A 14,578-nucleotide genomic window follows, 5' to 3' on the forward strand; every position below is an offset into this window, starting at 1 on the left:
AGACCCACACAGTAGGGGTCGGCTTGAAAACTATAGATATATAGACATATATCTGGGGAAATGCATTACTTGGCAATAGGGCCAGGTAACTGTCTCGTTCTAACAATCTCATAAGACGAAGGATGGAAACGTCAGTTGTGAATGTTTCATTTTCTATGAGGTCTAAATATATTCTTTCTCTGCAGCCCTGCAGTGTGTCGCGGCAAAAGACCTCGTTTCAGCAGTAAATGTACCTCCAGCAGAACCCCACCTGTCCCCTGAGACCGAGCTGCGCCTGTTTCAGCTCCAGACCACAAACAAACCACTCATTATGACGCGTCCTTGTTGTCGCTGGTTAGACATGTTACCGGCACCAAAGGTTTAAAGGCCTCATTATATCACACTGGGATCCTTTAGTCACTATGATTTAAGAACTATAGGCCTGTCCTTGGTGAATAGTTATTTCAGCATGTGGCCAAGCAGCAAGATTGGCTCCAATTGGCTCCTACAATAGAGATGCACATTAATGCATGAACCAATATCCGGCTGTCCAAAGCAGTGTTATATCTCATTGTATAAGTTGTAACGTTTATTCAATTGATAACATAGTTATAACATATACATTATATATATTATAATACATAATATATATGATATAATTAGACAAATGGATGGAGTCCGTCCATCTCAACAGTCCAATAGTCACACTTGTGGAGTCAGTAAACCGTGTTCAGCAGCTGCAGAGCAGAAGTTAATATTGGTAAAAGTGGTGTTATGGGCTTTGTGCTGGACTAAATATTTAGGCTGAAGAGAGAAGATCAAATATCTTCAGGGTCTGCAGGCTCACTATGACATTTTAAGGAGATCTCAGTAAGATAAATAATCAAAAATGACCAAGATTGAGATTAAAGTATTATTTGAGTGCCAACCTTACTCCATCTTTTCTTTTTGTTCGTTCAAAATGGAAATTTGAAGTCCAACTACATGCACACAGGAACAACACCACACAGTCTGAGATTCAAACCTGGGACCGCTGCACCATCATGAAGATTAGATGATTGCTGCTGAAGAACATTGGGAGTTTGAGTGCACAGAAAGTGTGTGATGAGATGTCTTGACTCAACACCCTTGAGTCAAGACATTGCAGTTCTAACTATTATTTACAAACTAAACCTCCAAATTACCCATATTTCAAGAGCACTTATTTGACTGACTATGTCCAGCCATAAATGATCACGGTATCATATGCTGTAGTGGGGCGTTTACAGGCAGTGGCAGCTGTGGTCCGTCTCTGGGTCGATGTGAGTCCAGCACTAAGGACGCAGGCATTTCATTATGAGACCTGATTAGATTTCTAATTACACAGTTTAAACTCTAAGTAGGCCATTTGCACTGTGGACTCGGACCAGGACCCGGCTCTAGTTTATGTCAGTCTTGGTGGATCTTCTGTGGCGGCAGCTGCTTCTTCTTATTGTCCCAAAGTGTGTGGGTCCATAAAGCACCCTGGATTAGTCCTGGTTATGTAACACCTGTCGAGCCGAGATATGAATCTGAGGAGGTGATGGGCAGCGCTGAACCAGGAATAGATTATATTAGTGTGGTATTCCTCTTTGAAGATAATATAAGCTCAGTGTCGCCTGGTCTGGCCTGTGAGATAATAACTTAATTAGACAGATTAAAGATTGTGAAAAATATTGCTAAACATTTCAGAGCCTCATTTGGAGCCTTTTAGATGCCTTTATGAAGCTCAAACAGGGCTCTCTCTTGCGTGATGAGGGGAGGCAGCAGTGTTATGGCACAAGCTTGGTTTTGGTTTGTTAATGATCTGCTCAAATTCCAGTGCTGACACTTTGTTTTGTAATGAAAATGTAAGGAGCAATTTTGAACATGCGAGTTTTGAAGACTGACGTGTATTATCTATCACAGTTTACTATTTGTAAGTGATATTTCTGAGATGTCTGTGTACTGTATGAAGAATCAGAATAAATATGCCATTTGGAAAAAAAGTAATATATTGGACTATGTAGATGAAATGTGTGAAAATACTGTTTTATGTTAAATTAATAAAATAATGATAATACAGTACGTGTGTGGAATATTAATTAATAAACTAAGAATAACTTTTTTTCATTGATGAGAACTTGTGTGCTATTGTGTTGTATTGGCCATGATTTGAAATGCTATTTGTCAACTTACTGTGGTATTAAAAATCATAGGTGGCAAATGCTTGAGAAATGCTGTCCTATATAAGTAAAATTTACATTATTTTTATTCTTTCCCATAATCAAAAATGTTCAGTTACTTTCCTTATTTAAATGCAGCACAAACAGAACTTCCCAGCTCATTGCCTCGTTGTTGTTCCCACAATGTCAACAGAGGGCGCTACCGTCTTCACCCGCTCATCCCGTCCGTGTTGCTCACAGTTCCTCACACACAGCCGGTGTGTGAGAGCCATTGGATGTGAGCCAATGGGGGCCCATCAAAGGGAGAGTGAAAGATAACAAGAGGCATCAAAACCCAAGCATTTTTAGCGATTATCAGATTTCTGAGTGTCCATTAAACTCCACCAGGCCCTTATGAAGTCTTCAAGGCGGAACCTGGCACTCCTGCATGTTCCCTCTGCTTTGATTTGCATGGACAGGGCTCAAGGATTCTTATGTCGTAATTCACGTCACTCTGAGGGGATTTTGAATACTTCTGGGTTTTGTTTGCAGTCACCTCTACGTACATAGCAAATAATGGCACATATTTAACCCCATATATTATATTATCAGGAGAAAAATGTTAACCTTTAAGGCACAGGTACACATGTTCAGTACCTGGACAGGCGTCATGTTCAGCTCAGAAGCACCAGAATTACAAATAAGTAAGAATAAATCAACATTACAATCTTATCGGTAAAAGCTACATTTGATTTGAACATGTTTACCTTGGAGACGGATAGATCATGACTTGTGTTTATAAAATGTAAAAAAAAATACACATTTACATACCTTTAAAACTCTGATCAACCCTTCTTCCGGTTTTTATCTTCCAGGGTTGCTACAACAAATCGTCCGCCTCCAAGTGATTTGCATTTTGACGCATACAGGTTCCACCCAGGGCTCTTCCTGGTGCAACACAAACACAACAGGGAGATCCTCTGGCACTTCTGACCAAGATGGTGGTTCCACATTGGAGAAGGGTTGAGGTGTTGGGAACTGGAAGTAACTAAATACTGGACGTAATTAAATACATTACATTCTACACCAAAAATACATATTCAGAAGACTTATTTGACTGTAATCCCTACACTGTGATGTGGCCCACTGCCCCTGACAAACGCCCCATTGCAGTGCAACGGCTGAGTCATATGCAGAAAACATTTATGTGTGTACAGTGTTGTATATTAACCTTACGTGTGCTGGTACAGAAAGTGTAATCACATGTGAACCCATGTCGCTGGATCACAATGATGAAAAAATATCAAAATCATTAGGGTGAGTCATGATTTTGGGTTGATTCTCCTAAATGCACGCATGATAGAATGTTCTGTATGCAGCTTTTTTGCCATGTAGCAGATGATTTAATGTGTTGTCGGTGGTCATTTGGAGAGAAGAAACTGCATTTTATTAAACATTAAACATAAAGAGCACAATTAAAGTTATAGCTAAACTTTCAATGCTAGAATTTGTGATGAGCTGAACACCCGCAGGGCCTGTTGATTTCGAGACTTCTCGTAGTTTCAGAAGTCTGGACTGTTACCAACCAGACCTGCCCATTAGAACTGGCACTACCACTTCAGTTGACGGCCAAAAAATACTTTGGCAAAGGCTTAAACATTTTTGGGCTTCTGACTAGATTTTATGAGGCACAGATTGTACTATTTATTAAAATGATTTTCCCCACATTTAATACTGGTCCAAAACTAATTTATTCTCAAAGCTAATTAGTAGCACCTCTAAAATTAACCCAGCACAAACCCCTACGGAGACAAACTGGCTATCTCAAATTATTTGGCCAAAACAGGAAAAATGTCACTTTGAATTGATGATATACTGAGAGAGTGGAATGTCAAACTTCCACTATTATAAAAATATGAAAAGAGTTCTTGTGTGTACTACTGCAGTACAGGAAAAGGCTAATTAAATTACCCAACATTAGGGCATGCCAAATGTGTGAACGTTTTATTGTGCACCTATGGGTTTAGGTCCTTTTTCATCAACTTCACACTTACAAATTGTGTAAAATTGCACCCATAATAAGGATGAGACAAAGAGAAAGTACTATAAATATATATAATAAGGGCACATGGGGAACTCAGCGTTGTAACAATTCTGTGGATTGCTGTATAAACGTTGTTTCATTCTTCACTGTTAAAAGTAAAAAGATAATCTGGATGGTCTGTGTGATGAAAGACCATGTTTTTATCAAACTTAAACTTTGCTCAATACAATTATTATAGAAAAGATCTCTGGGTAAATGGGTTCCAAATGTATTTTCATTGTTAAAACCAGTGGTGGAAGAAGTCTTGTAAAAGTACAAATACATGAGGGAAAAAATACTATAAAAGTGAAAGTATCACATTCACAAATCCTAAATATGTATTTTAAAAATGTACTTTAAGAGTACAAAGGATGACTCATCCTGGTGAGTAGGCCCCGTCCGTCTGCTCATCCGAGGGGAAGGATAGAGACTGTTCTCTAGCTAATGACGGCAGGAATCAATCAAAAAAACACTTTGGGCACATATACGAGGCACCAATAGCACCGTAAGAAGGTTAAAAGCTCTGATTTTTTTTTCATGATATAGACCCTTTAAGTAAAACCTAAAAATTGCACTTAAGAACAGCGGCATGGCTTTTTCTAGTTATTACCTCGTAATCAAACACAGATAATTACACTGATGAATTATATAACCTTCCATTAGCCAAGGTCAAAACACTATTGATTTATTGATGTGTTTGCATTCCATCAGCCCTCAGCAGCAGAGTGAACTGGTCTAAATTCCAACATTTGAGGCAGCCAACAATCCAAGCAGTAACTCAGTGCTCAGTCAGAGGAGACACACAAGGTCAAATAAGTTTAGAGAAGGTAAGTTGGCAGGGAATGAGCTATTCACTCTTTAAACATGAAGCAAGGCGACCAAAATACAAAACATACAGCAAGACTCAGAAACAGCTTGAAAAGTGACATTAACAAGGACACTATGGCAACTAACAACTGTGTGAAAACACGGTAGAACATTTATAGAGGGTTCATAGAGGGTGCATTATTAGACTGTATTGTCGTTAGCATTGATAGATGTGCAATAGTGACACCCTGAAACAGTAAATTACATTTACATTACATTTTGGCTACTTGTACTGAGTAGGCTAATTAACATTCCCTACAATTAGGCTTACCTGGCAGCAGCCCACTTTATAGCAATGACAAAGCTCACAAACAACTATAGGACACTTTTAGCCTTCAAATGTCAGGATCAGTTTAAGTGAGGTTTGGGTTCAGGCAGCAGTGGCATCATACAGCACGGTCTGCAGAGCCTGTGTATCTGTCTCTATCTCCAAACTGAAACTACATTGCCAAATTTAAAATAATAGACAAGAAGTCTTCAAATGTATGAGGCTATGTGGGAAAAAAAAATCAACTTAAATAGCCTACATTTCATGAAAATAAGAACATGAAAACAAATAATAATGGTAAAACAATTCTTATATTGCTTTTATTCAATATACTTTTTTTTTAAGATAAAAAATCTACTTTTTAATAAGTGATGCTTTTGTTACCATGGCAATAAGAGTTGAGTTTTTGTTGCCCTTGTATTTGTTTGCATTTTACCCAGAAATCCTAAGCAAATGAGCTAAAGACTTCAGCTCAGCTGCAACAGCAGGAACAAGGTCTATTTGTCATAGTCTTTTGTGTCATTTAGTTCAGAGTTGATCCATTTTGTCACTGGAGGATCTTGGCACTTATCTTTGTTCGTGGTTTTGTATCTTTATTTGTCTAATTTGATGCCGTTTATCCAGCTGGAGGAATCCCGTGAGAAACACGTGCATTCCTCCACAGCCCGGTAAGTCCCGGTACGTGTGGAACGGTTAGTGACATCCACAGACACATGTCCACATGTCCACATGTCCACAGACACACATGTCCACAGAAGCACAGACACACATGTCCACAGAAGCACAGACACACATGTCCACATGTCCACAGACACACATGTCCACATGTCCACAGACACACATGTCCACAGACACACATGTCCACAGAAGCACAGACACACATGTCCACATGTCCACAGACACACATGTCCACAGACACACATGTCCACAGAAGCACAGACACACATGTCCACATGTCCACAGACACACATGTCCACATGTCCACAGACACACATGTCCACATGTCCACAGACACACATGTCCACATGTCCACAGAAGCACAGACACAGCACCACAGACACCGCCATGTGCTGAACTTCCTTGTCCTGCAGAAGGGGGGTAACGCGTGACGTCGCTGCCCGCAGAGAGGCCCGCACGGCGGGGCGAGAGAGGCAGAGCACGGACGCTGCTGCTGCGGCAGAGACACCGCGAGTGCACGGAGTACTTCCGAGAGGAGAGACGACAGCCATAATGCGGCACCGCCCGCCAGCCCCGGAGCTGATGTGACCGCGAGCGGCAGCAGCAGCAGGGCGGCGGCAGCAGCAGGAGGCGGCAGCGGCGGACAGCACCACCTCCCCCCGGCGCAGACAGAGGCAGGTCAGTCAGTCTGTCTGGAGGTGGACATGTCCTCGCTAAACCCGGACGAGGACCAACAATGGATACCGACGCACGTGCAGGTGACGGTGCTCAAAGGCAGAGCGCTGCGGGGCAAGGGCAAGAACGGCACCAGCGACGTGTACACCATCATCCAGCTCGCGAAGGAGAAATACTCGACCTGCGTGGCGGAGAAGACCACCGAGCCGGAGTGGCGGGAGGAGTGCACGTTTGAGCTGCAGCCCGGCGCCCTGGAGAGCGGCACCGAGCTGGTCCTCACCGTCATGCACCGGGCTCTCATCGGGCTGGACGTGTTCCTGGGACAGGCGGTGATCCCTCTGGACAGGGCGTTTATTGGGAGCAGAGGCGTGAAAAACCAGTAAGTTTTGCACCTGACAGTTGTGTGTGTGTGTGTGTGTGACGTGTGTGTGTGTGTGTGTGTGTGTGTCAAGTGTGCAGATGGTTCGTGGACTTCATCGTGCACCGTTTGTCTCATTGCATTTGGTCTGTTCTTTTGCAGCTTGTTCTGCTCTAGGAACTAAAACACAGCTGTCAAATCTCTGGTGCTGCATCAGGGCCCTGCAGACACACCCTCTCCCTCCTTCTCCCATAACAACTCTGGGAACATCACACACGCCTCATGTCCCACAACATATACTTCTGTAAAGTAACTGGCCCCTCTGGAAACTTCTAGGGCCCCTCCTCTGCCTGCATGGGTAGTAGTAGCTCCCTGCTGTGTTTGTTTTCCTAATAGCAATGATGTGACGTAGTTGAGTGAGGATTACTGCCCCGTCCCAATTCCAGGGATTATCTAACAGTTTTATGACTAGAATGCTCCAGAGTATTTTTAGAACAACATGTTGTTCTCCATCCACAGCCGGACCCTCCTCAGTGTTTGAAAGTGCAGCAAACTGGTGGGACGTGATCGCAGCAGGCTTCTTTTTTGAATTGTAGACTTTGAATGAAAACAGAATTCTAGTTGGAACTGGCGTTGATGATGTTGTGCAACGTAAAACAATGGATAATGTTGTCAAATGCAAATAATGAAAAAGATGAATCTGCACAATGTCAGTAGTGTTGTATGAAGCGGACGCACCCTTTGGACTTTGTCTGTGTGGGTCTTATTTGTGCCAAAAACAATGTGAGAAAGTTGTGTTAGGGATATGGAAATGATCCCTAATGTAATTCCACTTTTCTCTTTTGATACGACAGTTCGTAATAGTGCGAGTGTCGCCTAAACGACACTACCGACGATCGTTTTCACAATACCAACATTTCAAACTTGGATTTTGATACCAAGGTTCGATACTCGATACAGGTATTGGACGATTGATTGGTATTTTCAACACTAATAGTACTTTCTTTCATATTTCCCTGTGGTCTTATACAAGTTCTGATCAATACCTCTAAAACTATTCAGGAAAGGTTGAGTTTTGCCCATTTTATGTTATTTTTTCAGTATCGATACTTCAAATTAGTACCTAGTTTCGATACTAGTTTTCTATTGATATACTATGGATACTTTTGACAAATCTACTCCCAACTGACAGTGGTTTTAAGCATCTTGTTTCGTAAATGAAGAGCGTTTTGCATGGTTGAGAAGTGATGGCCATTATTGAGTCTGTAACAGTAACAGTTTTTATTCTTTCTTCTATTTATTTTAATTTGTATTTATTATTTTACATTTAACAGCCAAGAAACGACGCCTATCAACCACCAGGACCTGCATGGACTTCTCGTCTTTGTAGGCTCATTTTAGTCTCATTGCCAAGTTACTTTCAGACACTATTTCACAGCAAGTTTGAGAAGTGTCAGCAGTTGAAACATGCAGTAAAGTAACATTACTGTGGAGTTAAAAGTGGAAGTATTTAGATGTAGAAGCCTTAAGTTCACTGCGTGGCAAAGAGAACACTGACATCCATGTTGTTTCAGTTTGATGCGCTTTTCCTTTCTGAATTGTTCAGAACAGAAATAGCCTGTCTTCTGTGGCTTGGGAAATGAATATGGAGAACAAGCTCAAACTCGTTGGCTTTAGCTGTTGCTATGATAACGGCGGTAAAAAGAGAACGCACCAGCTTCATAGTTTAGAGATGGCTGTGATGATAATGCGATGCGAATTGTTTGGGCTGCAACGAATTATTATTTCTGTAGTTGACTTTATTGCATTCTTTTTTCCATATTTATAGGTGGAAACAGGCTTCTAGATACACAATAAAAACAATAATCATTTCTTTAGTTGTGAGATATTGCAAATTGATACAACAATTGATACAAAATGATTATTAAAATAGTCCACGATTATTTATTTTAGTTGATTCGTCACAATTATTCCAGTTAATTGTTGCCGCCCTGTTCTTTTGGCAGGTCTTATGTCTTTGTGTGGGCAATGCAGAGGATAGGGACATATACATCTACATATACATTACCTATACAGTCAGACCGAAACCATTTTTATATATAAGCAGAATCAGTTTCCAAAGTGCAGCACAAACACAGAACACTAAAAAAAACACTACACACTGTAGTAGTACATTCTCAATTTGATCTCTTTTGTCCAAATACAATAAAGCCAGTAAAATCAAATCAGGGCAAACAATAGCAATAAATACATTAAAACAAATCGCATACACAGCGATAAACATCAGTATTATTTTCTAGCAATGCAGTGGTTCATACATTGTGGACTAGATTGTGCATCAGGACCTTCTGTTCACATTTAGTGGCTCAGTACTTTGGTGCTGCTACAATCTTGGTATTTTCCATGTATTTTGAGGTACTTTGAGTTTCTTGAATGCCAAATATTCAGCCGGTCATACTGATTTTTAAGACCACAGTGTAACCACCACATTCAATGCCGTTTCCATACATCATGTTCCTTCTTGTGGCTAAAGCTACAGACTAGCACAGACTAGATAATACATAAGTCCATCAGTGTGTGCCCTTTCGTGATATGGCCTTTAATGAATGCCCGGTGTCGGTTTGACTCCGGTGCACCTGTAAACCTGAGCCGAGAGGAGCCGGTCTCCTCCTCTGGCCGCGGCGGAGCTGGTCACTTGAAGGTTAGGCCCGTGTTTGTGCAGAGCATGTGTCAGCAGTTCAGTGTCGTGGTACATTTTGTATCTCCATGTGGCATTTGGTGAATCCGGGCTGGTCCGGAGCGGCGCTTCTGCACTGAGCATGGACGGGACGAAACGGTAAAACGACGATTCAGAGTCGCCTAGGAAAATATAGCAGTAATTTATGTTTTTAGTTTTAAATTTACCTTTTTAGTTCTTTTGCAGAGGTGCTCGTACTTGATGTTTGTATGTTGATATGTTGTCTTGTCAATTATGTTTGCGATTGGAACCTGTATCTTCAGACTTTATGACCATTGGCAGTGTAGGTTTGTTTGTCTGGTTATACACCCTGAAAAAATGCAGTGAAAAAGGTTTTGGGACACAAAACATCTACCCAAATACAGGATTTAAAGGAGTTTAAGGGGCTGTTCTCAGTTTTCTTCATGGAATAAATCAAGTAAATTATCTTTTTTTGCCCAGAAAAAAAAAGTTTTGCGACAACCTAAACACGAAGTAACTCTGTAAGTGTGGATCTGTTGTCAGTATTTATTCTTTGCGTTTGAACGGTGAACCTGCCTGACGTGGGAGGCTGCAGTGATGTATCTACATTAGCAGCACAGATGCCGTGTCAGATTTCTGTGAAGGTGGGTGTTGGGTGCTTTCCCTTTGGTATTTCCAGTTCAATGGAGCAGCGAAGGCACAACAAGCCATACCTTTACTGTACATATCTTCCCCCCCAATGAAACGACACGACAATTTACCAAATGACAAACACATGCATTTACTGGTAATACATTTGAAGTAAGGAAGGTGTCTTTGTCTTCTCAGTTGACTTGCCAGTTGCCATAGTTTCTGCACTGCCACCTTCTGCTGTGTCATATTGTGACCTACATTTTAAGGTGACAGTGAATGTTCATGTGATGAACAGAATGTAGGGGAACACCCTTCAATCTGGGAATGAGCGTCTGTCACTTTGATTTTATACTTCGGATTTTAGATTTTTGAGGGCTTTGTTTGTGATGTTGCCGATGCCAGTACGGGTTTTCTTTTTTTTTTGTCCTTCCAAGGATTGTTTGGCCCCTGGTCCTTTAGTTGATTAATCTGTCGATGGTCTTGGTTGAAGTATTTTTATGGAACACTGGTGTAATGAGAAGGCATGGAGTGAATCAGCTGGAGTTTTGGGAGCAACTGGACTGTTTAATTTGCCTTTTCCCTTTATGAATTTGCCATTTTACAATGATTTATCGTACGTCTCTGTATAGTTGATTAGTTTTTGTAAGTGAGCCTAACAATTTTGAGAGTTTTTGCCAGAGCCACGCCTCTTTTTAGTCGATTAATTGATAGGAATCGGGTAATGTTTTATTTAGAATTATTGAGAATGTATTTAGTCTACTACAGCCATAGCAAGGTTGTCAAAAAAATAAATAAATCAATGCAATCAAACTCCATATTGATCAAAGAAATTATAGATACAAGGCTTTCAGACAGGACAGTTTAGCTTGAGATGGGGATGAGAGTGGGGGGAGGACATGCAGTAAATTGTCAGAGCCGGGATTCAAACTCACAACTTGATATGCTTATTATTTTCATAATAAAGGCACTTACAACAAAAAATAACACTGGATTCTTCTCCAAATGTCACCATACTAATTATTATTATTTATTTTAGATTTTCTACCAACTAGGGCTGGGCCGGTATGGAATTTCCACAGCATGACGACACATGCTTAAGATAGACAAGACACTTACTCATATAATGTGTTGCTCATTAATTGTGCACTTCTTTGCTGTGTAGAGATTCTGAGAAGCACAGATCAATTATCACATGAAAACATTGCAATTAAATCTGCCATTTTTTGGTTTGATAATTGGATTTGGTTCAAAGTGCACATTTTTTACGTGTCCAGGAGCAATACTTTGAGACATGACTGAGATATGAACTGGTAAACCAATGAAGAATCCCATGCATTTCAAAACATGTGTGTAGAGGCCTAAACTACAGAGTATATGTTATGGTATATGTTGTTGCTAATTGTAAATGTGTGGTACATCTTGCAGCCCCACAAGACAGGTACATGATTTGGACTTTAGAATAACCTTTCCTGCTTGTTTACATTATTTATGGCGCGCTAGTAGAGGTGGGCAACATATAAATATTAGATAATATTATGAATGTTGCACGAGGATATGCAAAATTAAAAATAAAAAAGTTATAAGGGTTAGGGGATATTTTACATATTTTTTATCGTCATTGGGATACTTACAAATAATAATAAATATAGCCGCAAGCGGCAATGATCGGCCCTCGCTACGCCGCCGCCACGTCGCAAGAGGAGGGGGCGCTAACGCGCCCCAATTGTCCTTTTATTACGCCTACTGCTGAATCTGTGACGCTGTCACATCTTCTCCCCTTTGTTTTACCATCAAAAAGCAATTTTATTTTGAATTCTTGACAAAATGTGCGGCTTTGCCGCACAGACACCGTGACTCTTTGAATAAAAATGTGGATAACTTTTGATGGTCCACCCTTTTTGTTTTGACTTTATTCGGCTGGATTGAGTGTTTTCGTCGTGTCGTTGCGATGTGTTTTGGCTCTGAGTCCCCCGGCTCTGGCCCCGCCCCCCGGCTCCGGCCCCGCCCCCCGGCCGGCGCCGTACCGCGTTTCCACAAAGGAGGAACTCATGAAACTGCGGAGAACTGTCGTCTTACCCGGAGATCGTCACGTTATCCCGGCGCAATACTGACCTAACCTAATACTGATGTGCAATTCTGTCGTATGTGCAATTGCTGTTGGAATTCATGTGCAATTCATGTGCAATTACTGTGAAATTCATGTGCAATCTATGTGCTGTCGTGACACATATTCATGTGCAATTACTGTCGGGATCACATGCAATGGTATTATTTATTTATTTGTCTATGGGAGTTTTTATTTATTTATAGATCTTCTACTGAAAGTGTTTTTCAGACTTCCTATAAGTGATCTGTTCTTCTGTATCTACCTCTGTATCTACCTGCGTTGCACCAATGAAATTTCCCCATGTGGGACAATAAAGGAATATCTTATCTTATCTTAAGATGAGTCTCACCAAATTTCAGGTTAATAGGGTTGACGCCCTAAGAGGAGTTTGTGAAAGTCTAAAGTGTAAACATGTTCTGGCAATTTCCCCATTGGAATAACATGGAAGGTTTCGGTCATCGTTACGGCAACGCCATAACAATTATGACATGGGTCTCATTGAATTTTTTGATGGGGATTCTAAAATTCAGTTGTGTGTCAAATTTCATATAATTTCGCAAAACTAAACATTTAACCTCCATATAAAATCTGTAGGGGGCGCTGTGGCGCCAAATGAATTTATTTCACTTCAAGTAGGTTTAGGGCAAAGAGTTTAACAACTGATTCTAATTTAACGCAATTCGGACTTTATCTGCGCAAACGGCAGAAATGTAAAATTTGGGAGATTTCTGAAATTCTTGCGACAGTTTGCCGCTTCGCCGCACAGAGACCGTGACAGGTATCAATGTAATTTGGATAACTTTTGATGTCCCACTCCTCAGTAGCATTTTCACCAAATTTCAGCTTCTTAGGGCCAACGCCCTGGGAGGAGTTCGTAAAAGTACGACGTTTGGAAAAACTCCGAAGTCATGTTTAGCCATTTTTGAAGCAATATGGCCGACATTTGGTTGGGCGGACGGCGTTGCCGTAATAATATTTTTTACTTCTCTTGTCACCATCTACCTCTGCGCCAAATTTCATGATTCTACGATCAGATTTTTTTTTGGGTCATTTCCCATCTCTCAATGCATTTTTGGTACATTTGGGGGCGCTGACGCGCCAATTTTTTTTATTTTAGAAAAGGGAAATAGCCATAATGTAGAGAGGCACGATTTTTAGAGGTGTGCAAATTTTTGTGACTTTTCGTCAATGTTCACTGGGTGAAAAAAAGGGGGGTTGGTCCCGAGAAGAAGAAGAAGATTAAAGCCGCAAGCGGCATCCAACGGCCCTCGCGGGCCGCCGGCCTTCCGACTCTGCACTTTCGACTTGATAAAGATGGCGCCCTTATTGTGTTGAATTAAAAAAGAACTTGACAAACGGCGACACATTGGACATGGCCAATCCAGTGCAAATGAACACAAGTGTTAGTCAAATTTGCTGCGCCGCCGCACAGAGACTGTAGCACTTAGAATATAAATATGGATAACTTTTGATGCCCCGCTTGTGTAGATGATATTTCCCAAAGTAAAGCTTGATCGGGCAATCGGCCTAGGAGGAGTTCGTTAAAGTGTGAAGCGTAAAAATGTGGTGATTTTAGAGATTTCGCTGTTTTCCCATTTCTGACATATATTTGCGGGTCCGCCACACAGAGACCGTAGCACTTAGAATATAAATATGGATAACTTTTGATGCCCCGCTTGTGTAGATGATATTCTCCAAATATGAACTTGATCGGACAATCGCCCTAGGAGGAGTTTGTTAAAGTGTGAAGCGTAAAAATGTGGTGATTTGAGCGATTCTACGATTTTCCCATAAGGATAACATGGGATGTTTCTGTCAACGCTACGGTTACGCCGTACAAAATATGACTTTGGCTCTCATACTTGTATGATCAGGATGGCAAATTAGAATTTCGTTCAAAATATCATGTCATTTGGAAAAACTCTATTGTTTATAGGCCACTCTGAAGGCCAAATAGTCAGAATTCTGGGAAACGTTTGCGGCTCCGTCGCACAAAGACCGTAAAAGTTATCCTTAAAATTTGGATAACTTTAGATACACCACTTGTCTAGAGGACGTACACCGATTTTG

The 14,578-nt window shown here is 41.0% G+C and overlaps 1 protein-coding gene across 2 annotated transcripts in view; it reads left to right on the forward strand.

Annotated features, from left to right (window-relative positions):
- Positions 1-6,468: 6,468 nt before the first annotated feature.
- rab11fip5a (RAB11 family interacting protein 5a (class I)) overlaps positions 6,469-14,578 on the forward strand; it is a 33,605-nt gene continuing 25,495 nt past the window's right edge. The window contains exon 1 of one of the 2 annotated variants that reach the window (XM_072458390.1): positions 6,469-7,091. In XM_072458390.1, coding sequence (XP_072314491.1) covers positions 6,742-7,091 — 350 coding nt within the window. In that variant the 5' untranslated portion in view covers positions 6,469-6,741. The remainder of the gene's footprint in view (positions 7,092-14,578) is intronic. The other variant, XM_072458389.1, reaches the window with a different exon arrangement.

Source organism: Eucyclogobius newberryi, unplaced genomic scaffold, assembly GCF_026437365.1.
Source record: "Eucyclogobius newberryi isolate DKJ021-1_F unplaced genomic scaffold, fEucNew1.0.hap1 SCAF_21, whole genome shotgun sequence".
NCBI classification, from domain to species: domain Eukaryota; kingdom Metazoa; phylum Chordata; class Actinopteri; order Gobiiformes; family Gobiidae; genus Eucyclogobius; species Eucyclogobius newberryi.